The sequence below is a fragment of the Oncorhynchus masou genome, chromosome 15 (genome assembly GCF_036934945.1).
Source record: "Oncorhynchus masou masou isolate Uvic2021 chromosome 15, UVic_Omas_1.1, whole genome shotgun sequence".
NCBI classification, from domain to species: Eukaryota; Metazoa; Chordata; class Actinopteri; order Salmoniformes; family Salmonidae; genus Oncorhynchus; species Oncorhynchus masou.
In genome coordinates, this window is record NC_088226.1 from 65967496 (window position 1) to 65992658 (window position 25163).

Below are 25163 nucleotides of genomic sequence, written 5' to 3' on the forward strand. Positions count from 1 at the left end.
GGAAAGGAACATTTTGTGTTTCGGATTAGACAAGCCCAGGTTGTCCTTCTGTTTGGTCCCTAATGAACGTGATCCTGCCTCAAAATCACATTTAAAATGGACTGCTCCTTTGCCCTGTTTCACATATAACCTCTCACCCTCTTATCTCTCTACCTGCTCTCTCCTCCCAGGTTCCCATGCGGCCGCTGGCTGGGGAGGGGTGTGGGCGACGGAAGCCTGGAGAGGGTGCTGATTGGTCAGCTGGTGTCGCCCGGAGGAGAGGAGGATTCTGGGAGGTGGACGGGGACTCCCCCAGAGCAGGGCTCGCCCCCACAGAGTGGACGCATGGGGAGTCTGGGGTCTCTGAGCCGCAGCAACAGTACGTATGGACACACACTGAGGGTCAGATTTACTGAGCATCTACACCTGGTAACAGTTTGTACCTGGAATTTTATGAAGGGAAAGCAAAAAAAACACAACAGATTGCACTTTTTATATTAACCATTAAGCGTAATATCTTATCTTTCCTATGGTCATGAGTAAATGTACATTTTCTGTAATTCATTGCTATACCTTATTTTTAATGCTCCATCTTTCCTCCTCCGTCTTTCATGCCATTGTCCATCTTCACATCTAAATTCCTCTCTCCCATTCTACCTCTCTCCCTCTCACCTTCCCGCCATCTCTCTCTCCTCCATTCAGGGCTCTCCTCTGCTCAGGTGCAGGAGGATACGAGAGAGGCAGTGAACAACCTTGTCAAGCACTTTCACAAAGCAGAGCAGGAGGTAGGCTGTGTGTGAGAGATTCCAAACACAGAAAATGGAGGGGGCAGAGGAGACTTTCGCCTCTCGGCCTTTGTCTGCTGCTGTTTGTGTCTGGATCTATGAGTCTCTGTGTGTCTAGAGGTTATCATCAGCACGATTCACGACCTTCGCTCTGCAAGACAGAATCTCCCACAGTTTAAAGGCAGACTGGCTTTTTTTCTCTAGTCTATGGCCTGCCCTGACCTCTCCTTTAAAAGCCTGTTCTGCCTTTCCTTTTAAAAGCCTGTTCTGACCTCTCCTTTAAAAGCCTGCCCTGACCGCCCCTTTAAAAGCCTGCTCTGACTTCTTTAAAATCCCGAGTCTGAACTCCCTTTAAAAACCCAGCCCTGTGGAGACATTAGCTCACTGTTTTTATCAGTTACCACTTAACCTCTTCCTCCCAGGATAATTCATCGACCAATCAGCTTTAAAAAATGGACCTTTCCTTGGCGTAGCAGAGGAACCATGAAGATTCACATAGTCCCTCAGTGAATTGTAAATTAAAATCCATGAAAATATATTATTAAGTATAAGAGCTTCCTAGAAACCAGTCACTGCTTCGGGAGATTCTGTCACAGCAAGTGCTTTTGAATTAGGTTTTGAATTTCATCTTAGACTGTTAACCTGGAGGGAAAGCTGAATCGTGTTGCTTTGAGAGCCTTCTCTGGAACTGAAGTGTACTAGATAATATCGCCCTGGGCTTATGTTTGTCACCATGGCAACCATAATTCAACTCCTCCACACTGCAGTCCAACAATTGTACAACTTAATTTGTAAGGATGACTGAATGAATGTGGATGGAAGGTTTCTGAAGAAACTTCAGAGTGATTAAACAAATATATATATATATATATATATATTTTCACCTTTATTTAACAAGGTAGGCTAGTTGAAAACAAGTTCTCATTTACAATTGCGACCTGGCCAAGATAAAGCAAAGCAGTTCGACACATACAACAACACAGAGTTACACATGGAGTAAAACAAAACATACAGTAGAAAAATAAGTCTATATACAATGTGAGCAAATGAGGTGAGATAAGGGAGGTAAAGGCAAAATGCCATGGTGGCGAAGTAAATACAATATAGCAAGTAAAACACTGGAATGGTAGATTTGCAGTGGAAGAATGTGCGTAGAGTAGAGAGAGAAATAATGGGGGTGCAAAGGAGCTAAATAAATAAATACAGTAGGGGAAGAGGTAGTTGTTTAGGCTACATTATAGATGGGCTATGTACGGGTGCAGTAATCTGTGAGCTGCTCTTAAAGCTAGTGAGGGAGAGAAGTGTTTCAGAGATTTTTGTAGTTCGTTCCAGTCATTGGCAGCAGAGAACTGGAAGGAGAGGCGGCCAAAGGAAGAATTGGTTTTGGGGGTGATCAGAGAGATATACCTGCTGGAGCGTGTGCTACAGGTGGGTGCCGCTATGGTGACCAGTGAGCTGAGACTTTACCTAGCAGGGTCTTGTAGATGACCTGGAGTCAGTGGGTTTGGCGACGAGTATGAAGCGAGGGCCAGCCAACGAGAGCATACAGGTCGCAGTGGTTGGTAGTATAGGGGGCTTTGGTGACAAAACGGATGGCACTGTGATAGACTGCATCCAATTTATTGAGTAGGGTATTGGAGGCTATTTTGTAAATTACATCGTCGAGGATCGGTAGGATGGTCAGTTGTACGAGGGTATGTTTGGCAGCATGAGTGAAGGATACTTTGTTGCGAAATAGGAAGCCAATTCTAGATTTAACTTTGGATTGGAGATGTTTGATCTGAGTCTGGAAGGATAGTTTACAGTCTAACCAGACACCTAGAATATGTGGAGACTACAAATACCTAAGTCAGGACCGTCCAGAGTAGTGATGTTGGGTGGGCGGGCCAGTGCAGGGAGCGATCGGTTGAAGAGCATGCATTTAGTTATACATGTATTTAAGAGCAGTTGGAGGCCACGGAAAGAGAGTTGTATGGCGTTGAAGCTCATCTGGAGGGTTGGTAACAGTGTCCAAAGAAGGGCCAGAAGTATACAGAATGGTGTGGTCTGCGTAGAGGTGGATCAGAGACTCCCCAGCAGCAAGAGCAACATCATTGATGTATACAGAGAAAAGAGTCGGCCCAAGAATTTAACCCTGTGGCACCCCCATAGACTGCCAGAGGCCCGGACAATAGGCCCTCCGATTTGACGCACTGAACTCTATCAGAGAAGTAGTTGGTGAACCAGGCAAGGCAATAATTTGAGAAACCAAGGCTATTGAGTCTGCCGATGAGGATGTGGTAATTGACAGTCGAAAGCCTTGGCCAGGTCAATGAATACGGCTGCACAGTATTGTTTCTTATCGATGGCGGTTAAGATATCGTTTAGGACCTTGAGCTTGGCTGAGGTGCACCCATGGACAGCTCTGAAACCAGATTGCATAGCGGAGAAGGTGCGGTGGGATTCGAAATGGTCGGTAATCTGTTTGTTGACTTGGCTTTCGAAGACCTGAGAAATGCAGGGTAGGATGGATCTAGGTCTGTAGCAGTTTGGGTCAAGATTGTCCCCCCCCCCCTTTGAAGAGGGTGATGACCGCAGCTGCTTTCCAATCTTTGGGAATCTCAGATGACGGGAGAGGTTGAACAGGCTAGTAATAGGGGTTGCAAAAATTTCTGCAGATAATTTTAGAAAGGGTCCATATTGTCTAGCCCGGCTGATATGTAGGGGTCCAGATTTTGCAGCTCTTTCAGAACATCAGCTGATTGCATTTGGGAGAAGGAGAAATGGGGAAGGCTTGGGCGAGTTGCTGTAGGGTTGTAGTGCTGTTGACCGGGGTAGCCAGGTGGAAAGCATGGCCAGCCATAGAAAAATGGTTATTGAAATTCTCAATTATAGTGGATTTATCGGTAGTGACAGTGTTTCCTATCCTCAGTGCATTGGAAAGCTGGAAGGAGGTGTTCTTATTCTCCATGGACTTTAGTGTCCCAGAACTTTTGAGTTTGTTGCAGGAAGCAAATTTCTGCTTGAAAAAGCTAGCCTTGGCTTTTCTAACTCCCTGTGGATATTGGTTTCTAGCTACCCTGAAAAGTTGCATATCACGGGGGCTGTTCGATGCTAATGCAGAACGCCATAGGATGTTTTTGTGTTGGTTAAGGGCAGTCAGGTCTGGAGTGAACCAAGGGCTATATCTGTTCCTGGTTCTAAATTTCTTGAATGGGGCATGCTTATTTAAGATGGTGAGGAAGGCATTTAAAAAAAAACAGGCATCCTCTACTGACGGGATGAGGTCAATCTCCTTCCAGGATACCCGGGCCAGGTCGATTAGAAAGGCCTGCTCGCTGAAGTATTTCAGGGAGCGTTTGACTGATGAGGGGTGGTCGTTTGGTCACAGACCCATTACGGATGCAGGCAATGAGGCAGTGATCGCTGAGATCTTGGTTGTAAACAGGAGAGGTGTATTTAGAGGGCAAGTTGGTTAGGAGGATATCTATGAGGGTGCCTGAGTTTACGGCTTTGTGGTGGTACCTGGTAGGTTCATTGATAATTTGTGTGAGATTGAGGGCATCAAGCTTAGATTGTAGGATGGCTGGGGTGTTAAGTATGTTCCAGTTTAGGTCACCTAGTAGCCAGTGTTCTGAAAGATAGATGGGGGCAATCAGTTCACATAAGGTGTCCAGAGCACAGCTGGGGGCAGAAGGTGGTCTATAGCAAGTGGCAATGGTGAGAGACTTGTTTTTAGAGGTGGATTTTTAAAAGTTGTAAGTTCAAATTGTTTGGGTACAGACCTGGATAGTAGGACAGAACTATGCAGGCTATCTCTGCAGTAGATAGCAACACCGCCCCCTTTGGCTGTTCTATCTTGTCTGAAAATGTTGTAGTTAGGGATGGAGATTTCAGAGTTTCTGGTGGTCTTCCTAAGGATTGCTTCCGCAGTCTGAGTGTTCTGCTGTGTCCAGCTTAAAAAGGGATGTAGCATCTTTAAAGGGGGGCTGAATTTACTGATTTAGCCTCGCTTTCAATCATCCTCATTGGGAAATGCAACTGAGAATGAGATTTGGGTCTTGAAGGTGGGCATTGCGGGGGTGTGTGTGTGTGTGTTCACACGTGGGAAGCATTTGTATATTCACTCAGCAAAAACAGTATACAGTTAGTCACTCACCCTTCCAGAAAACTTGAAACAGTCTAACCAGGTATTGTGTCTGGAAGTAGGCTAGCTAGCAAGATAGCCAACTTCTTTCTCCAATTGGCTTCTGCTGGCGGGTCTGCAACCATGGCAAAAATTGTTTTGACTTTGGATGGCCTATATGTGGGACTGTCAATATATTACACAACATAAATGGGACAACTGATTGCTCCTAACTAGCCCAATAGGGATATCCAAAGTCGAACCAAATTTACCATGGTCAGTGTCCTGGGAATTACGAATATGTCTTGTTCTCTGAATTGACGATCACCCAACCGAAGGAAAACTGTTACGTACGCTTCATTCCGTGACATACCCTTTTTTGCCCTGATAATCTCACAAATTTCAGTTTTGGAAGAGACCTGGCTTTATGACCAAAATTATCATACCTACCATTAATTGTATTTATTTGTAGTCAATTTTGACACTAGAATAAATGTTTCTGACTCATATCGATGTCACAGGCTGTTTATTTTTTTATTCAGTCGCTCTTTAAACTCTACCATTGTAACTGTATAACCATATTCTACAAGTTAGCGACTCATTGAACCTCTCCTCTTATCTCCTCTCCTTTTAGAGGGGGAACCTGACTGCTCTGCTCTGTGGAGAGGGGGGGCTGGTGCGCTCCCTGGAACAGTTCCTCCTCCACGGCTTTAAGTTCTTGCGCCTATTTCAAAGGAGTGTGTTCATATGGGACTTTGTGGGTAAGTGTGGGTGTGGGCACAGAATGTGTTGTGTGGTAATGTAATTTGTCTCCATCTAGTGGCTAATTTTACAAGTTAAATGTTTCATTATCCAGTGTGTTAGTGCAGCACAGCATGATTCACCTAGTACCCCCAGTAAACAGCATCATCTTGTCATAGAAATGGAATTTCTAGCATTCTAGTGTATGGTTAGTCACTCTATTTCCATGGTTCCTGTCCTTCTGTTTCACTCACACACACACACACACACACACACACACACACACACACACACAGAGAAAGTGGTGGTTTCCATGGAGACTGCGGATCAGATGGGTGACTTGCGTGAATCAACAGAACTATGTGACTCGCTGTGTCACTATGCCAACGCCATCAACGCTTCACCACGGAACATCGGAAAGGAGGGCAAGTTCCAACTGCTGGTCTGCCTGGGAGTCAGGTGAGAAGTGAAAGTTGAAAATTCAAACGGCAATGGAAAGGGAGATGGTAGGGGCCAAGAGGATCTAACATGTCACAGGACATATTTTGTAGAACAGATATGACTGTCTGTCATGCAGAATAGGGAATAATTCCAGCTCTATACATCCTATTTCTATCTTCACGTACTGAGTGTTGCATCTTTCTGAATAGGCCCCAGTTGTGTAAGACCGTGCAAGTATGACATGACAGATGCATTTTAACAGGACCCTCTAATGAAAAATGTGAATGTCACCATTCTGGTGGTTAATTCTATCAGTCCTGAGTGACACACTTTCCCTTTCCCTGTAGCCCCTCTGAGCACTCTGCAGCAGGACTGGTCTCCAAGGCCTCAGTCACAGACCTGACCCATTTACATCAGACACTGTTATTTCAGCCAGGAATTTGGGCTGTTGCAGGCCTGCAGCGTTGGGGTGGTCAAAACAGTGGCGGGCAGTGTGGCTTTAAGATGAGGGAGGACGATTCCATTTTTTAATGAGCATGACATTATTTATGTTACAGCATATTGGATGGCTGTCATTCAAATTCCATTCCAATGTAAAATCGACATTTTCCCTATACCCATCATGAGGTTGCTACAACCTAGCCTATGACTGAAAGTAGCTGGACACAGGTCGAGAAATTTGAGGTGATCGACAGTGACACATGCGCAGATGGTGACATTCAATACCGCTTTGCACACTCTTGCCTGCATCTCTGATCTAGGGTGTAATCATTCGTCCCACTGTTGCAAACGAGTTTATATTGCTTCTCTTTTTAAGAAACGCTTTTCAACAGAATCTGCAGAATGAAAACACCCCTGATCATACGTAAGCACATTTGACTTTCATAGCAGCCACGCTGTATTCCTTCTCGCATCTATGCACGCTCTTCTCACCTTTTTCCCTTTGCTTGTGGACTTCAATGCACAACACTTCAGCTGTATGAGACCAAGTCAAAAAACCTTTCCAAGCCAAACCATAACCGCTACACACATCCTACATCGTTGTCACCATATTAGCTAAAGTAACATCATAGTCAACACAGCTAATAGAACTAATGCTTGAGTAAACCTGCTACAGTCATGCAGTACAGTTAACAAGCAGTTTAGCAGTTACAGCACCAGGCCCTGCTGGCAAAAAAATGTAAAACCAAAAGCTTACCTTGGAAGTGTTTGTTGTGTTGGATAGTTATAGCCAGCTAGGTAACATAGCATCACTCTTTGTTTTTTGTAGGCTAAACTAGTTAGCTGCATTCGCTAGCTAAGTAAGTGGAAGAAGAGAAAAATATTAAATGTATACATTACCAGTCAAACGTTTGGACACACCTACTCATTCCAGGGTTTTTCTTTATTTTTATGATTTTCTACAGTGTAGAATCAGACATCAAAACTATGAAATAACACATGGAATCATGTAGTAACCAAAAAAAGTGTTCAGCAAATCAAAATATATTTTGTATTTGAGATTCTTCAACATCGCCAACCTTTGCCTTAACAGCTTTGCATTCTCTCAACCAACTTAAACCATCAAACTGTCTCTCGTGAGGACCGCCAGTATTTAACCAGTATGTCTACCACAGCATTCTGCAGCGATATGCCATCCCATCTGGTTTGCGTTTAGTGGGACGATCGTTTGTTTTTCAACAGGACAATGACCCAACACATCTCCAGGCTGTGTCAGGGCTATTTGGCCTGGAGGACAGTGATGGGAGTGCTGCCTCAGATGACTTGGCCTCCACAATCACCCAACCTCAGCCCAATTGAGATGGTTTTGGATGAGTTGAACCACAGAGTGAAGGAAAAGCAGTCAACAAGTACTCAACATATGTGGGAACTCCTTCAAGACTTGAAAAGCATTCCAGGTGAAGCTGGTTGAGAGAATACCAACATTGTGCAAAGCTGTCAAGGCAAAGGGTGGCTACTGTGAAGAATCTCAAATATAAAATATATTTTGATTTGTTGAACACATGATTCCATATGTGTTCATAGTTTTGATGTCTTTTGTGTGTGTACATGTTGATCTCTTTCTTCTTCATTTTAGGGAAAATTAATTTGTTAAACTCCTTTCTCGGAGTCAACTACTCACCACACGTTATGCAGTGCTAGCTATCTATAGATTATGCTTTCAGTACTAGATTCATTCTCTGATCCTTTGATTGGATGGACAACATGTCAGTTCATGCTGCAAGAACTCTGATAGGTTGGAGGATGTCCTCCGGAAGTTGTTAACATTACTGTGTAAGTCTATGGAAGGGTGTGAGAACCATGAGCCTCCTAGGTTTTGTATTAAAGTCAATGTACCCAGAGGAGGACGGAAGCTAGCTGCCCTCCGGCTATACCAAGGTGCTACCCTACAGAGAGCTGTTGAGGCTACTATAGACCATTGCAAAACAGTGTATTGTAATAGATAATTTGGTGGCGTGACTAATCTTAGTATAGTTTTATCTAAAAAAGTATACCCTTTTTTTATGTTTCACAATTTTAGTTTATGAAATTCACTGATGAGGATGGTCCTCCCCTTCCACCTCTGAGGAGCCTCCAGTGTAATGTAGGATACATAGCTGGCTGAATAACTGGGTAATGCCTTGTTCAGGCTGGTACCTACCTGGTAGTTAACTAAGAAACTATGTGGAAACAAGATACCTTCTGGTACCTATGTCCCAAGAATTCAACACAATTGCTTAACAACCTGTTACCAAATGGTACATATTGACGTTTGTGTCAATGAATTTCAAGAAAACTGAAATGTAATAACTATGCAATTATTAGGCAATTGTTTTTAATAAGTAATAATTTCTAAGAAACAGGCTGTAAACTCAAACGTAACTAATAATAGTTTTATATACAATGACAATTCATCTGGTTTGTTAATGGGGTGTATATAATATGGTCTAAACTTGATACATTTTCCTCATTCCATTTCATGCATTTGAGGCCTAATGAAAGGTGCTATATAATTAAGCAATAAGGACTGAGGGAGTGTGGTATATGGCCAACGCAGAGTTGAATGGAGCTAACTGGCTATCAACGTAATTAGAGCAGTAAAAATAAATGTTTTGTCATGACGTGGTATACGGTTTGATATACCACAGCTGTCAGCCAATCAGCATTCATGGCTCTTACCACCCAGTTTATAAATGCAATTAATTCATTAAAATAAACCAAAAACAACACTTGATTTGAAGTAAGTGGTCTGAGGTGCTTTGGTACACCTTGGAGCTTGCTTTTTAAAACGTGTCTTTATTACGATTACGATCTAGTCTTCTATATATTGCATCTATATTTTCCTGAGACAGACTACCTACCTAGCTAGATAGAAACTGACCACTACTGGAAGAATCATCAAATTAAACCCACAAAGAATGTGCTGACTCAATTGCTTTTGTTGAATTTAAAATAAAATGCAAACTTGCATCTGAGAACCTAGTCAACAGCTCCAGGTTCAAGTTGGTTTCCGAGCCCCAATTCCAGATCTTAACCGTTATAGCATAAATGCAAATCACTTTTGTTCTACACAATGCATTTCTGCTTGAGTGTTGCTCCCTCCTGAACAGACCTGTGGAGAAAAGGATTTGACCTTTAACCCTGTGTGTTGGCAGGGACCGGCTTCTGCCCCAGTGGCTCCACCTATTGGCCGAGTGCCACCTGACGGCTGTTCAATACGAGAAGTCAGCGCTGGTCCGGGATCGTGCCGCCGTCCACACTCTCTCCCGTGTCCTCCACACCCTCCACGAGTTCCCCATCGCCCTGGAGACCGCCCTGGTCAAGGGGGTGCACCTCTAACCCCACCGCCGCTGAGGACATTGAAATGGTGTTGTAACCCCTATCCACAGACTGCGCAACGCACACAGGGTGGCTGGGCCTCAATAGTGTCGTGACTGCCTCTCCATGTGTCCTCTCCTTCAGTTACACACCAATCATGACAGGTGTAAGTAAGAAGTGTTACACAAGCCCATCATTGGGTCATCACTTCAATCATGTCAGATCTAGTGAGGGAGAGGACACGAGGACAGGAAGTCACTTTAGACAATTGAGATGCAGCCAGCAGAGCCTGCCTGGTCAGAACTGGACAGCTGAACTCTCACGACAAGAGAGGAAGTGACAATGGGAGACCTTTTTGGGGTGCAAGTCTATGAGGGGATGAAACACCGAAGACAAGCCACTGACCTGGCAGCTTCTGCAGGCCTATTGCCTCATTCGCTGATGCATATGTCATATCCATTGAAGTCACACTGACCATACATACATACATACATACATACATACATACATACATACATACACACATACACACACACACACATACACACATACACACATACACACATACACACACAACTTTAATTTTCATCCCCTCGAGTTTTATTATTGGAATGTGATACAAGCGAATTGACTGTTTGGAGTGTTTATCCGAATGGATAAATGTATATAATAACTGTCGCCCTCACTTCTAAAAGGAAAGTTGCGCCCCTACGTACGTACAGGAAACGGTGTTGCGTTTCTTATTTTCCTCATTTACACTGTGATCTGTCTCTTGGAGGGAGGCGGAGTGATTCCCTTAACCAACCAGCTTTGATGTCTCAGCTCACACTGTGAAGGGCAAGGGGGAAAAAAAGAGTTGTGATGAACTTTGACTCCACCTACCTGTCCTGCCCATACTTAACCCAAGTCGTACTGCTGTTATGCTTGCCCTTGGCATATAAACCTGACATGCATGGCCATATCAGGGGTGTATTCACTATGAACCAAACAGCTCGAAACGAGGAGGGACTAAACGGAATGCTCGTTATCATGTTTTGCAACAGTTCGCACTGGTGTGCCCTAATGAATACACTCAATGTTTTTCCTTTCTCTCAGTGATGCAGTCAGTCTCTAGATACAGTTATTCTGCTGCCCGATTGTCTGCTGTATTATTATGGTATGGACATTGAATGGATTATTTCTAATCTAAAAAATAATGGAGATTAAAGATAGTTACTCTGCTCAAACGGGTGTAGATTTTTGTTCGCCCACACTTGATAATAACTTTCCTGAATGAACCATCATAAATGCTTTATAAACTATAAATGTTATAAAATGCTTAATGTAATGCTTAATAATACTTTATGAATGCCTTTCATGAAAGTTGATGTAAAAACTATCTTTAAATTGTCTGTGCAGCAGTTGCCTGGTCATGTACATCAGAGGTTTTATTTGACTGACTGAAGCCCAAGAACCACTACTCTTCTCAATGTTCCCTGACTCGGCCCTGTTTCTGTAGGCCGGTCTGTTTATCGATCTATAGACTTTTTGACTCCTCCTACAGGATCATTCAGGCTTTGCTGACAAAAATATAGAAAATATTGGTTTGAAATATTGAAAATGGTCTTTTGGTCAATTAAAATGTTAGTTTTTTTTATATACTGTGACTATTTGAACGATGCTTTGTAAGAAGATGTCCTTCAGTCATACAATGTTACCATAGACTTTTCAGTTGGGAGGGGGTTCTCTCTATCATCTTGTCTAAGTTTCTGTTGACAGAATTGCATTTTGTTTTCTAAATTGCTTATTTAATTGTAATTGCTTGATCAAAACATTGAGGTTGTTCTTCAAACGAGCTTGATATTATATTGATATTACATGTGGCTTTTTTGTTGATAAGATGGAAATGTCATCTGCACTATTCTTGTCAAACCCGCTATGATGATGGCTCTAGCTTATTATTTATTTATTATTATTATTATTTGAAAACTGATATTAGGCTAAGTACTAATCTAATATTAATGAATTGTGTTAAAGATTAAAGTCTCTGCTAAGATATAAAACTGACTTTTTGTTTTGTCTGGTGACATTCTCACAAATGTAGGCAACGATGGGCCCTATTATTGGATGCAATGGTTGGTTATGTTGTTTTTTAAATCATGTTTGTTTGGGCATACATTAGGCCTAGTTAGCCTTTACTGTCACAAAATGGCTTTAACTTTGACCATCATAATTGCACAAGCCATCTGGCATTCCATAGTAAAACGATTGGCTCCGCCTCTTTGCTTACGTTCTCCACTGTGCCATAGCAACGAGAGACGAGCCCCCTCTTCCCGCGCAATGTTCCCATCCTTATAAGGCCAGCAGACCGCAGACGCACTGAAACGTCAGCCATTTATGCAAATTAGGTTGATTGAAGAAAATCAGAAAATGGAGGCGTTGATGGAGCGCACGCGCAGTGAGTCCACAACTACACAGTCCCAGACACAGCCAGAGAGACGTCAACAACAGAGAGCTGGTTGCTGGTGAATTGTGAGAGTAATTACATTGTAACGACTCGTGTTCAAGGTTATTACTTTGTATCAACTACGTTCGATTTGCATCAAGGTAAGAATTGTGTTGGCTATTGTACAAGAAGCTACTCAAACTGTGCAAGCTTTTGGTGTCTGTTTGCTTGGCTATTGTAGGCTATGATTCAAAACAAGTAAGCTCGAGTTGTTGTCCACTTGAGGGAGAACAATTAACATCGATGTCACCGTTAGAATTAAGCATTTATAAGCCTACCATATGCCTACTATGTTACCACTTTTTTTATAGGCTAGTTTAAATTGAAATAATAATTGGTAATACGATTGCAACCATGTTTAATGCAGATTTGGCCCTAAACGCATTGTATCCCATTGATTGTTTAGCTCTATGCCTTGTACAATATTGTATGGTGTATTGATGATTAATTCGTTTTAATTGTGATTTTTGAATAGGTGAATTCATAGCTTCCAACTCCATTTCTAAGTTTGCAATGTTGAAATATGCATGTTCCGTTTCTGATTAATGACTGCATAGTATACTGATGCAACTAATGCCCAAGTTCTAGCTCCCATCACGCCCACCCGAGATGAGTTTATACGCGATTACTCCGTGTGTCAACACATTCATGGATGCATCTATCACGACAAAACAAGTAGTAGCCTAACCAAATGATGGCAAGGTTAAACCACAATTCGATAACACTGAAGTACGTTGTCACTGTTAGAAACCGAAGCGTTGAACTTGGTGCGTGTTTGGAGGTGCACTGGCCAAGTGACGCGGCATCGCTTAAATAACAAAGGGTAAAGATCACATTACAAGACTGTTCCGATGTATGGTTGTATCGTTTTGGAGGGGAATATGTCCGTTTTCTGAAATAAGTTTGATAATGCGGTTGTGTCATCGACAATCGAGTTTATGGACTGGTAGACGACCGACGACGGGTTGAAAGGTTCCGTTTAAAATGGGTGCGCATGAGGCTGCTCGTGTGCCATGCTTCCTGGCGAAAGTGGGCGGTGAACGTATCGATTTACAGTACTCTTTCCTCGGTGGAAAGGTTCTTTTTTTTTATCATGACCGAGGAGTTTTTAGTTTTTAAACAGTCAGTTTGAATGATTAACGATGTTAAGTCAGTTTTACAACTTTAAAATTCGAAATATTTCGCACATGATAGCGCATCACACACCCCGCCCTCATTCCCCCTTCCCCACCTTTGAAGTGTGTTGCCATGTAGAGTTACCGCACACAGGCCTACTGTATTATCCTGCTACTGTCTGGTCGTACCACTGCATTGTCAAGAGACCCGAAGGACTGCCGCTTCGTTGGCAAAACAAGTAGCATGGGGGGCGCGGCTCACGGTTTTGCCGCATGATTATTTTGAAGGCCTCCGTGTGCTTAGTGATGGGGTTTGCATGGCAACATAAGATAAAATCTACTTTAAATGTCGATTAGAATTAAACCATACCCCCATTTTATTTTACTTTACATTTTTTTTAACAATTTATTGCACCAACAATTTATTGCACCACGAGGTATTCACACAAGCAGGTCTCATCACATTAGCCTCTTTCATTTACTGGTCAGGCGAGTTTTTCCTTTAGCATCAACACCAGAGTTTACAGGTTTGCCCTAGCTTATGATATGTTGTATTTTGCCATATCGGTGCGGGAGCTATGCAAATCTCAGAGGGCGATAAGAGCGCGGCGGCAGGGGGACATTATCTGTCTGACGTGCAGACAGCTGACCTATATTCAGTCCCATTTGGGTCAGCGTATGGCGCTCACTTTCATCTAGCGCGCTTTATTTCGCGAACCGTCTAAACAATATTGAAAGTCAGCTATATCAACCATCTCCATATAGAAACACATTGAAATGTTATTATATTTAGCATAACGTTTGAATAAGCCATTAATGTGGAGAATATATATAACCTCAAAATGTAACAGGCATGTAGGCTAACCATCGCCTGTTATAGGCCAATCCTTCTCATTATGATTATTGCATATATATATATATATTTTTCATTTTAATAAACTGAAAATTGCCTTTGCTGTTTTGTTTTCGAAAACAGATGTTTGGCTTTCACAAGCCGAAGATGTACCGGAGTTTAGACGGCTGTTGCATCTGCCGCGCCAAGTCTTCCAGCTCGCGCTTCACGGATAGCAAGCGGTACGAGAAGGACTTCACGAGCTGTTTCGGGTAAGGAATAATTTCTGACAATTACCGCGGCTTTATAGTCTATTTCCACGTTGTAAAAATAGAATGACTGTAGTCTGCTGCAGGCATTGTACAAAATATAGTTGTTGTTTTTTTAAATAACTTGCTGCATCCCAAACACACACACTCACAATTACAAAAGTGTCCCTATGAGTTGACAACTACATGTGAATTAATCTAAAATTGTTTGAATAAAAATAAAATATGTCCTGGTAACCAAAATGTAATGACATTAGGAACCATAATCTTGGCATTGTTCACGCTGTCCTGCTTAACCCATATTTCACATGTTTTCCCCTCATGTAGATTGTGTGAAACTCGGTCTGGTGAAATCTGCAATGCCTGTGTTCTCCTGGTGAAACGATGGAAGAAACTCCCAGTGGGGTCTAAGAAGAGCTGGAATCATGTAAGCTCCACATGTCTTGATCTCCTCTTCACCACTCACCTGTCTGTTGAAAATGGTTATGAATAACACCAAAAAGAGAGGAGCTCCTATCCTCCCATCTCCTTTTCTTTCTTATCCCCCTCTCTACTCTTCTTCTCTCCCCTCCTCTCTTATCTTAGGTGGTTGATGCCCGAGGAGGCCCCAGCCTAAAGATGTCTTCCAGGCCAAAGAAGCTGAAGTCCCTCTCCAAGAGAGCCAGGCCAAGAGAGATCAGCCGACTGCAGAAAGAGCTGAAGAGAAACAGTATGTCCTGTTCACAATGCAACCATAAACATAATGGGGTTTGACCACTTCAGTAGTAGATCAATGTAACCATAAGGACCCAATCTCAGTGCTTTTCAGGTGTCCCATGTATCCTTGTATTGTAGCCAACCCGCATGTAGCCTAGCAGTTAGAGCATTGGGCCAGTAACCAAAAGGTTGCTAGTTCGAATCCCTGAGCCTACAAGGCAACTAACCCTAATTGCTCCAGTGTCGCCATTGATAATGGCTGGCCGTGGCCCCACTTTCCGAGGGTGTCTCAGGGGGAGTTGGGATATGCAAAATAGCACAATTTCAATTCACGCATGCATATTATACACGCTTGTATAAAACAAATATAAGCACCCACCTAATTATTATGTAAATATTCTGGCAGATGAGATGTTTCAAACTTTGTGTGACATTCCCACTCTGAACATACCCCTGCTCCATTCTACCAAATAATGTACACTACTGTAAAGCTTACTTCATCTATGGTTCTACCGCCTCTCCAGACTCTGATGCCCACAGCACCACGTCCAGTGCCTCGCCGGCCCAGTCTCCCAGCTACAGCAACCCCTCAGACGAGGGCACTGACACAGAACTCTCCCCTGGCTCCAGCCGTTCCCCTGTCTTCTCCTTCCTGGACCTCACTTACTGGAAGAGGTAAGGCTGGAGGATCTTCCCAGTAAACTACACTGAACAGAAATATAAACCCAACATGCAAAGTGTTGATCCCATGTTTCATAAGCTGAAATAAAAGATCCCATAATTGTTCTATACGCACAAAAATCTTATTTCTCTCAAATTTTGTGTTGTATTTTGTTTATGTAACAGTATAGACTTTATATCCGTCCCCTCGCCCCGACCTGGGCGCGAACCAGGGACGCTCTGCACACATCAAGTCACCCTCGAAGCATCGTTACCCATCGCTCCGCAAAAGCCTTAGAGGGGAACCACTACTTCAAGGTCTCAGAGCAAGTGACGTCACCGATTGAAACGCCACTAGTGTGCACCACCGCTAACAAGCTAGCCATTTCACATCGGCTACATTTACATCCCTGTTAGTGAGCATTTCTGCTTTGTCGAGATGATAATCCATCCACCTGACAGGTGTGGCATATCAAGAAGCTGATTAAACAGCATGGTCATCACATATGTGCACCTTGTCCTGGGGACAATAAAAGGCCACTCTAAAATGTGCAGTTTTATCACACAACACAATGCCAAAGATGTCTCAAGTTTTGAGGGAGCGTGCAATTGACATGCTGACTGCAGGAATATTCACCAAGCTGTTGCCAGAGAATTGAATGTTAATTTCTCAACCATAAACCGCCTCCAACGTCATTTTAGAGAATTTGAAAGTACAGTGCCTTGCGAAAGTATTCGGCCCCCTTGAACTTTGCGACCTTTTGCCACATTTCAGGCTTCAAACATAAAGATATAAAACTGTATTTTTTTGTGAAGAATCAACAACAAGTGGGACACAATCATGAAGTGGAACGACATTTATTGGATATTTCAAACTTTTTTAACAAATCAAAAACTGAAAAATTGGGCGTGCAAAATTATTCATCCCCCTTAGGTTAATACTTTGTAGCGCCACCTTTTGCTGCGATTACAGCTGTAAGTCGCTTGGGGTATGTCTCTCAGTTTTGCACATCGAGAGACTGAAATTTTTTCCCATTCCTCCTTGCAAAACAGCTCGAGCTCAGTGAGGTTGGATGGAGAGCATTTGTGAACAGCAGTTTTCAGTTCTTTCCACAGATTCTCGATTGGATTCAGGTCTGGACTTTGACTTGGCCATTCTAACACCTGGATATGTTTATTTTTGAACCATTCCATTGTAGATTTTGCTTTATGTTTTGGATCATTGTCTTGTTGGAAGACAAATCTCCGTCCCAGTCTCAGGTCTTTTGCAGACTCCATCAGGTTTTCTTCCAGAATGGTCCTGTATTTGGCTCCATCCATCTTCCCATCAATTTTAACCATCTTCCCTGTCCCTGCTGAAGAAAAGCAGGCCCAAACCATGATGCTGCCACCACCATGTTTGACAGTGGGTATGGTGTGTTCAGGGTGATGAGCTGTGTTGCTTTTACACCAAACATAACGTTTTGCATTGTTGCCAAAAAGTTCAATTTTGGTTTCATCTGACCAGAGCACCTTCTTCCACATGTTTGGTGTGTTTCCCAGGTGGCTTGTGGCAAACTTTAAACAACACTTTTTATGGATATCTTTAAGAAATGGCTTTCTTCTTGCCACTCTTCCATAAAGGCCAGATTTGTGCAATATACGACTGATTGTTGTCCTATGGACAGAGTCTCCCACCTCAGCTGTAGATCTCTGCAGTTCATCCAGAGTGATCATGGGCCTCTTGGCTGCATCTCTGATCAGTCTTCTCCTTGTATGAGCTGAAAGTTTAGAGGGACGGCCAGGTCTTGGTAGATTTGCAGTGGTCTGATACTCCTTCCATTTCAATATTATCGCTTGCACAGTTCTCCTTGGGATGTTTAAAGCTTGGGAAATCTTTTTGTATCCAAATCCGGCTTTAAACTTCTTCACAACAGTATCTCGGACCTGCCTGGTGTGTTCCTTGTTCTTCATAATGCTCTCTGCGCTTTTAACGGACCTCTGAGACTATCACAGTGCAGGTGCATTTATACGGAGACTTGATTACACACAGGTGGATTGTATTTATAATCATTAGTCATTTAGGTCAACATTGGATCATTCAGAGATCCTCACTGAACTTCTGGAGAGAGTTTGCTGCACTGAATGTAAAGGGGCTGATTAATTTTGCACGCCCAATTTTTCAGTTTTTGATTTGTTAAAAAAGTTTGAAATATCCAATAAATGTCGTTCCACTTCATGATTGTGTCCCACTTATTGTTGATTCTTCACAAAAAATACAGTTTTATATCTTTATGTTTGAAGCCTGAAATGTGGCAAAAGGTTGCAAAGTTCAAGGGGCCGAATACTTTCGCAAGGCACTGTATGTCCAACCGGCCTCACAACCGCAGACCATGTGTATGGAGTCGTGTGGGTGAGAGGTTTGCTGATGTCAACATTGTGAACAGAGTACCCCATGGTTGCAGTGGAGTTGTGGTATGGGCAGGCACAAGCTACGGACAAAGAAAACAATTGCATTTTATCAATGGCAATTTGAATGCACAGAGATACCACCACAAGATCCTGAGGCCCATTGTCGTGCTATTTATCAGCCGCCATCACCTCATGTTTCAGAATGATAATGCACGACCCCATGACGTAAGGATCTGTACACAATTCGTGGAAGCTGAAAATGTCCCAGTTCTTCAATGGCCTGCATATTCACCAGTCACCCATTGAGCATGTTTGGAATGCTCTGGATTGACGTGTACGACAGCGTGTTCCTCTTCTTGCCAATATACAGCATCATTAAACAGCCTTTGAAGAGGAGTGGGACAACATTCCACAGGTCACAATCAAAAGCCTGATCAATTATATGCGAAGGAAATGTCACGCTGCATGAGGCAAATGTTGGTCATACCAAATACGGACTGGTTTTCTGATCCATGCCATACTGTTTTTTAAGGTATCTGACCAACAGATGCATATCTGTATTCCCAGTCATGTGAAATCCATAGATTAGGGCCTAATGAATTTATTTAATTTTAATGTTTTCCTTATACAGTGGGGCAAAAAAGTATTTAGTCAGCCACCATTTGTGCAAGTTCTCCCACTTAAAAAGATGAGGCCTGTAATTTGCATCATAGGTAGACTTCAACTATGACAGATAAAATTAGAGAAAAAAATCCTGAAAATCACATTGTAGGATTTTTTATGAATTTATTTGCAAATTATGGTGGAAAATAAGTATTTGGTCACCTACAAACAAGCAAGATTTCTGTCTCTCACAGACCTGTAACTTCTTCTTTAAGAGGCTCCTCTGTCCTCCACTCGTTACCTGTATTAATGGCACCTGTTTGAACTTGTTATCAGTATAAAAGACACATGTCCACAACCTCAAACAGTCACACTCCAAACTCCACTATGGCCAAGACCAAAGAGCTGTCAAAGGACACCAGAAACAAAATTGTAGACCTGCACCAGGCTGGGAAGACTGAATCTGCAATAGGTAAGCAGCTTGGTTTGAAGAAATCAACTGTGGGAGCAATTATTAGGAAATGGAAGACATACAAGACCACTGATAATCTCCCCGATCTGGGGCTCCGCGCAAGATCTCACCCCGTGGGGTCAAAATGATCACAAGAACGGTGAGCAAAAATCCCAGAACCACACGGGGGGACCTTGTGAATGACCTGCAGAGAGCTGGGACCAAAGTAACAACGCCTACCATCAGCAAGGGCATTGAAGATGAAACGTGGCTGGGTCTTTCAGCATGACAATGATCCCAAACACACCGCCCGGGCAACGGAGGAGATGGTCCTGGAGTGGCCTAGCCAGTCTCTAGAGGTCAACCCCATAGAAAATCTTTGGAGGGAGTTGAAAGTCCGTATTGTCCAGCAACAGCCCCAAAACATCACTGCTCTAGAGGAGATCAACATGGAGGAATGGGCCAAGATATCAGCAACAATGTGTGAAAACCTTGTGAAGACTTACAGAAAATGTTTGACCTCTGTCATTGCCAACAAAGGGTATATAACAAAGTATTGAGATAAACTGCCGGGCGCAGTGCGCTCTAACCAAGGTTTCCAGGTGCATGGTGTTTCCTCCGACACATTGGTGCGGCTGGCTTCCGGGTTGGATGGCGCTGTGTTAAGAAGCAGTGCGGCTTGGTTGGGTTGTGTATCAGATAACGCATGACTTTCAACCTTCGTCTCTCCCGAGCCCGTACGGGAGTTGTAGCGATGAGACAAGATAGTGCTTACTAAAAACAATTGGATACCACGAAATTGGGGAGAAAAAGGGGTAAAATTCAACAACAACAAAAATCCTACAATGTGATTTTCTGGAGAAAAAAATTCTCATTTTGTCTGTCATAGTTGAAGATACAGGCCTCTCTCATCTTTTTAAGTGGGAGAACTTGCACAATTGGTGGCTGACTAAATACTTTTTTGCCCCACTGTATGAACTGCAACTCATTAAATCTTTGAAATTGTTGCATGTTGCGTTTTATGTTTTTGTTTACTATACATGCCCTGATAGACAGTATGGGCCAGTTTCCCGGGACACAGTTTAAACCTTGTCCCGGACTGAAAATATCCATTGAAAGTGCAATCGACCCCTTTCCAGTCCACGCCACACTGACGTCACTCACAGATGTGCGCGACTCTTGGTTTCAGTAAGAAAGCCATCTGCGCATTTTCAACAGCCTTGATTTACATTTTTATTACTCCTGAACAAATTCACTTTTTTAGGTTCTCATACGCTACAATGATGTTTTGATTCTTGCTTGAACAGTTGCTAAGATTATATTTGGTTGTGAATTTAGCAAAATAACTATTTTGGATGCAGCAGTTGTTAGCTAGAATGCTAACGCTTATTGACATAGGCTGTTACAAAAGCTAGCCAAAGAGCCGTTTTACTGGTTGGAAGTTTAACTTTTTTTTTTAAGTACAATGCAGTTTATTTGCGATGATGACACAAACATTCTTTTAAGCAGGACATTCATACGAGCCTTAAAAATCCAATTATAATCCAAAAGTAGAGTGAAATTTACTCATAAGCAACATGTAAATATAGGCTTTTTTTTGCTGGCATTCTATAACAACTCCCCCGTGCTCTACCACCAACTTGTGCGCATCGCCCTTGTGCAGCAATGTTTGGAAACACAGAATTATACAGGTATATGAAGTCGAGGCTTAATCTGGGTCTGGGGAAAAACATCCCTTTCTGTCCTGCAAACTCTGAGATGTAGAATGTTCATGACTGCCTTGTCCAAACGTTTCATTTAATACATTTTCCCTACTTAAAATATATATATTTTTTTGTTCTGGTAGATTGTCTGTACTTATTTAGTCAGTGTTTGTATTGATTTAGTGCGGAACAAATGTGGGAAGTCTTCTGATCCATGTGCAGCCTCCCATATCCATGGTCACAAGGGTTTTGAAGTGGGTTTATTCCTCTGAGAACAATGATAGTGAGGATGATAAACAGGAAGAATGTGTCCGTAGGTTGTATCTGAGTGACTGTAACTTGTTTCCTGTGTCCCCCATGTCTGATAACACTCATACAGTTTCATACAGTCTTCAGTCGATAAGGTGGTACATCATTAATTCATTATCCTTTATGGCCTGTATGTGAGTGGCCACTCTTTCCCAGTATTTAAAAACAATAAACTTCACACAATGCAGTGGTGTGTGTGTGTGCTGTGAGCTCATGAGCCTCCTAACAGAACACTGCATCTGTATTCTCCAGCCTGGAAGCTTCCTTGTTAATTTTCACCAGATGCTCATCCTCACCACTGCTCTGGTAGTTAGATAAAAGCGAGGAAAGAATGAATGAAAGAGAAAGCAAGAGAAAGAAAGATGAGCCATCGAAGGAGGATTTATTTTGTATTTTATATGTGCACATGCTTAGTGTCTGTAACAATAATTGTCTGTATCTCGAATGGTTGGATGTACTGTCTGTATCACAGGAATAATCCCATGCCCCTTTGCTCCTCCTCTAGGCAGAGGGTGTGTTGTGGGATCATCTACAAGGGCCGGTTTGGGGAGGTGCTCATCGACCCCCACCTCTTCAAGCCCTGCTGCCGCAAGAAACAGCAACGGCAGGAGCTGGAGGAGGAGGAGGAGGAAGGGTACGAGGAAGAAGAGGTGGAGGTGGTAGAAGTGACGGAGGAGGTGAAGAGGTCAAACAGCCAGAAGAGCTTAGAGACTCCTCAGCTACAGGTCACCATGACAACACCTCAGACTGTTGAGGAGGGAGACTGGTGACGCTGCATCACAGTGTGTGCATCTTTGAGGAAGCCTTGGGAGTGCTTCTGGTTTACAAGCGCTTATAAAAATGAGTTAGGTCTGATTTCCTTCAGTCAACGAGCAGCTGAAACCCATTTTGACTTTTTTTTCAGTAATTTTGTTTGTTAGTTTGGTAACTTGTGGACTGACTAAACCATCAGGTCTTGTACTTGGTATTCTCCTTGTCCTGGGTTCATGTTCGTTAGGCCGGGCATGCAACGGAAAATTTGCTTTTCTTATTGGGCAAGTCATGTAGTACCTACGTGTTGCAAATGTTCGAACACCTTTCTTGGTGTGTTTTTCTCCTTGACATGAAATGCTGTAGCTCTGACTGATCACCAGCATACCTTTTACAGGTTACAGTCGTACAGTAGCACTTGTATTATACTGAAACACATTTGCATTTATACCATTTTTTAAATTGATTCTTTATATGGGCCTGTATATATTTATATATCGGCCTCGGTTGAGAAAGGCCTATTCACAGCACCAACAGTCAATACACCACCAACAGCCAATACACCAGCCTTAATTTAGTGAGGGAAGGCAGCGCCAGTGTTTTGTCAGTGTTGGTACTAAGGGATGATATTAAAGGGACATTTCAAAAAGGTTCAACTTGACATTTATTATCTCCAGCATCACCCCAACATCAACATATTTAAAAACGGCAGGTGTCTATGTTTTGTAGTCTAAAGGACGCACACCATCTGGATTCCGGATGAAAAACGTTTGACATCGTGAATCTTTTTAAAAACAATTATGAGCAGGCAAATGTTAGGAAACGAACTACCTGATCATGTCAAAAGTGTTTCTGGATTAAATCAGAAACACTTTTCTTCCTCTATCTTTATAACTACACAACATCGAAGCGTGCTTTTTTTTCTCACATTTGTTGAGGTGGTGCTGGAGATGATGAATATGAAGTTGAAAATTGTAAAATGTCCCTTTTGAGACATAATAGTTAGTGCAAGTTTGAGTTTTCTCCTGCTTATTATATGTTAATGGAGGCCTTAGGCTTTCAAAATGAAGAGAAGCAACACATTAGTGAGTTTTGCATGAATGCCGAAGAAAATAACCCCTCTCATCCAGAATATCTGTAGATCAGATGCATAAGTCTAATAAGCTATTGCATGGCCTTAAAAGCATAACTACAATTTTTGTGGAAGTCTTATTTGTATTTTCCAGACATAATGCCCCGAAGCCACAAAGTATTGTTTAATTTAAAAGGGGGAACAAATTTGCAAAATTGTCTCATCTGCTGTATTATACACCAGCAAATACAATCGTGACCAGTTCAGATCATGACCTATTCCTTCTAGAGTTCTAGAGCGTGGTACACTTTTATACTTGAGTTTTTCTTACTGTCAGTCAGGGGACAGGATGATGTAATTAACACACACACACACGTTTTGTTCTTCTATCCTCGTGGGGACCTAACATTTATTTCCATTCCAAATCCAATTTACCGTAACCCTAAACCTAACCAGTAACCCCTTACCATAACTCTAATTGTAACCCTAAACCTAACCCCTGAATTTAAAATAGCCTTTGTCTTCATGGGGATGTGGGAAATGTCCCCACGATGGAGAATTTCCATTCATTTACTATCCTTTTGGGGGGTTTTCAATCCCCACAAGTATAGAAGAACCAACTCACACACATGCATACATACATACACACAAACAGTGTATCTACTGCAACAACCTATACCTACAATGTAATGTATACCATTTAGCAGACACTTTTACCCAAAACGACTTAGTAATGCATGCATACATTTCATGTATGGGTGGCCTCAGAAATCAAACCCTCTAAGTGTTCTCTCTCCACATGAGCACAACATTCTACATCTGCACCCCCATCGTCAGTAAGTGTATTGTTCTTTTGATTGTTTTGAGGAAACGGTTTGCGTATTAGTGTTTTTGTTTTTTGCAGGACTTCCACGTAATTTAAACCACATTGCCTCTTGTGGTGTTTCAGATTTAAATGGATGGCCTACTTGTGATACATACAGTATATCAATGCTATTGATCTTTATTTAATCATTTTATACTTTTGAAGACTTATTATGTTCTGAACTTAGGATTCCTCATTCCTTGGTTAGTTAAGCAACCACGATATACTAGCATACATCAAACAACCAAAGCACAATTAAATTAATTCAATTTGAAATGCAAAACTGATAATTTCAATGTATTTTGTAGGCTATTAGTGGCATTAAAAGGACACTAAAATCGGTTTGTTTTAATGATCCATAACATAGGGAGGATTGTATGTATGTGTAAATATTTAAATGGAAGGTGACGGCTTTCTAGTTCAGTTTTTGTTATTTATTTCATATTTATTTGTATTACAGCATTTTCCCCATATTACTGTATTCTGGTTTCTCACTGTAATAACTTAAAGATGTTACATTCAAAGTTTGGTAGTTCTGTCATATGGTTAGCTTTAATGTAGCTCTTAAACGAGCAGTGTTCTAGTCAGAAATTCACAATTTATAACAATATTTGTGAAATATTGGGATCAATACTTGTCTTTTTTTTAAATCTACATTATCGTGTAGTAATTTATTATGTTATAAACAAACATTTGATTGGACCTGTACCTCCGTATCAGGTATCCAGAATGTTGAAATATGAATTTAATTAGATGTATATTAATAAAACTTTACTTTTCTCTCATCTTTTCCCTGTGATGTTGCATATGACCTGAATATAATTTAAGTCGACTTAGCTTTACATTTGTCATTTAGGATACGCTCTTCACCAGAGCAATTTACAATTGTGCATTTCTTAAAATAGCTTTAGTGCTTTAGCGCTACATGCATGTATTGTTGCAATGCACTTGCATTTATTTACCAAGTTTGCTCTAGACATTTTGTATTTTTATACATGATGATGTACTTTTTTTCTTTCTTTTTTTTTACTAGTCTTTCAATAAAAGTAATTTTGTGAGTTTGAGTCTGGATTTTATGTTTTTGGCATGATTATTATATTCCCAAAAACCCTG

At 41.9% G+C, this 25163-nt stretch overlaps 2 protein-coding genes across 2 annotated transcripts in view; both read left to right on the plus strand.

Moving 5' to 3' along the window:
* Positions 1–11891, plus strand: part of LOC135556678 (DENN domain-containing protein 5B-like) — a 49722-nt gene extending 37831 nt beyond the window's left edge. Inside the window, 5 exon segments of the mRNA XM_064990060.1 lie at positions 171–358; positions 682–764; positions 5504–5630; positions 5907–6069; positions 9687–11891. Coding sequence (XP_064846132.1) covers positions 171–358; positions 682–764; positions 5504–5630; positions 5907–6069; positions 9687–9870 — 745 coding nt within the window. The 3' untranslated portion in view covers positions 9871–11891.
* A 408-nt stretch (positions 11892–12299) lies between these two features.
* LOC135556679 (SIN3-HDAC complex-associated factor-like) lies at positions 12300–25108 on the plus strand. Its single transcript, XM_064990061.1, has 6 exons — positions 12300–12435; positions 14426–14553; positions 14878–14977; positions 15136–15259; positions 15771–15921; positions 21869–25108. The coding sequence occupies exons 2-6, from the start codon at positions 14426–14428 to the stop codon at positions 22131–22133; spliced, it is 768 nt and encodes a 255-aa protein (XP_064846133.1). The 5' UTR covers positions 12300–12435; the 3' UTR covers positions 22134–25108.
* Positions 25109–25163: the final 55 nt, after the last annotated feature.

Excerpts from the sequence above, each read along its gene's own strand:
- LOC135556679 (XM_064990061.1), top strand. The coding sequence starts at position 14,426 with ATGTTTGGCTTTCACAAGCCGAAGATGTACCGGAGTTTAGACGGCTGT. Across the intron at positions 14,978-15,135 it reads CTAAGAAGAGCTGGAATCAT|GTGGTTGATGCCCGAGGAGG; the intron begins GTAAGCTCCACA and ends CTCTTATCTTAG. Across the intron at positions 15,260-15,770 it reads GAAAGAGCTGAAGAGAAACA|ACTCTGATGCCCACAGCACC; the intron begins GTATGTCCTGTT and ends CCGCCTCTCCAG.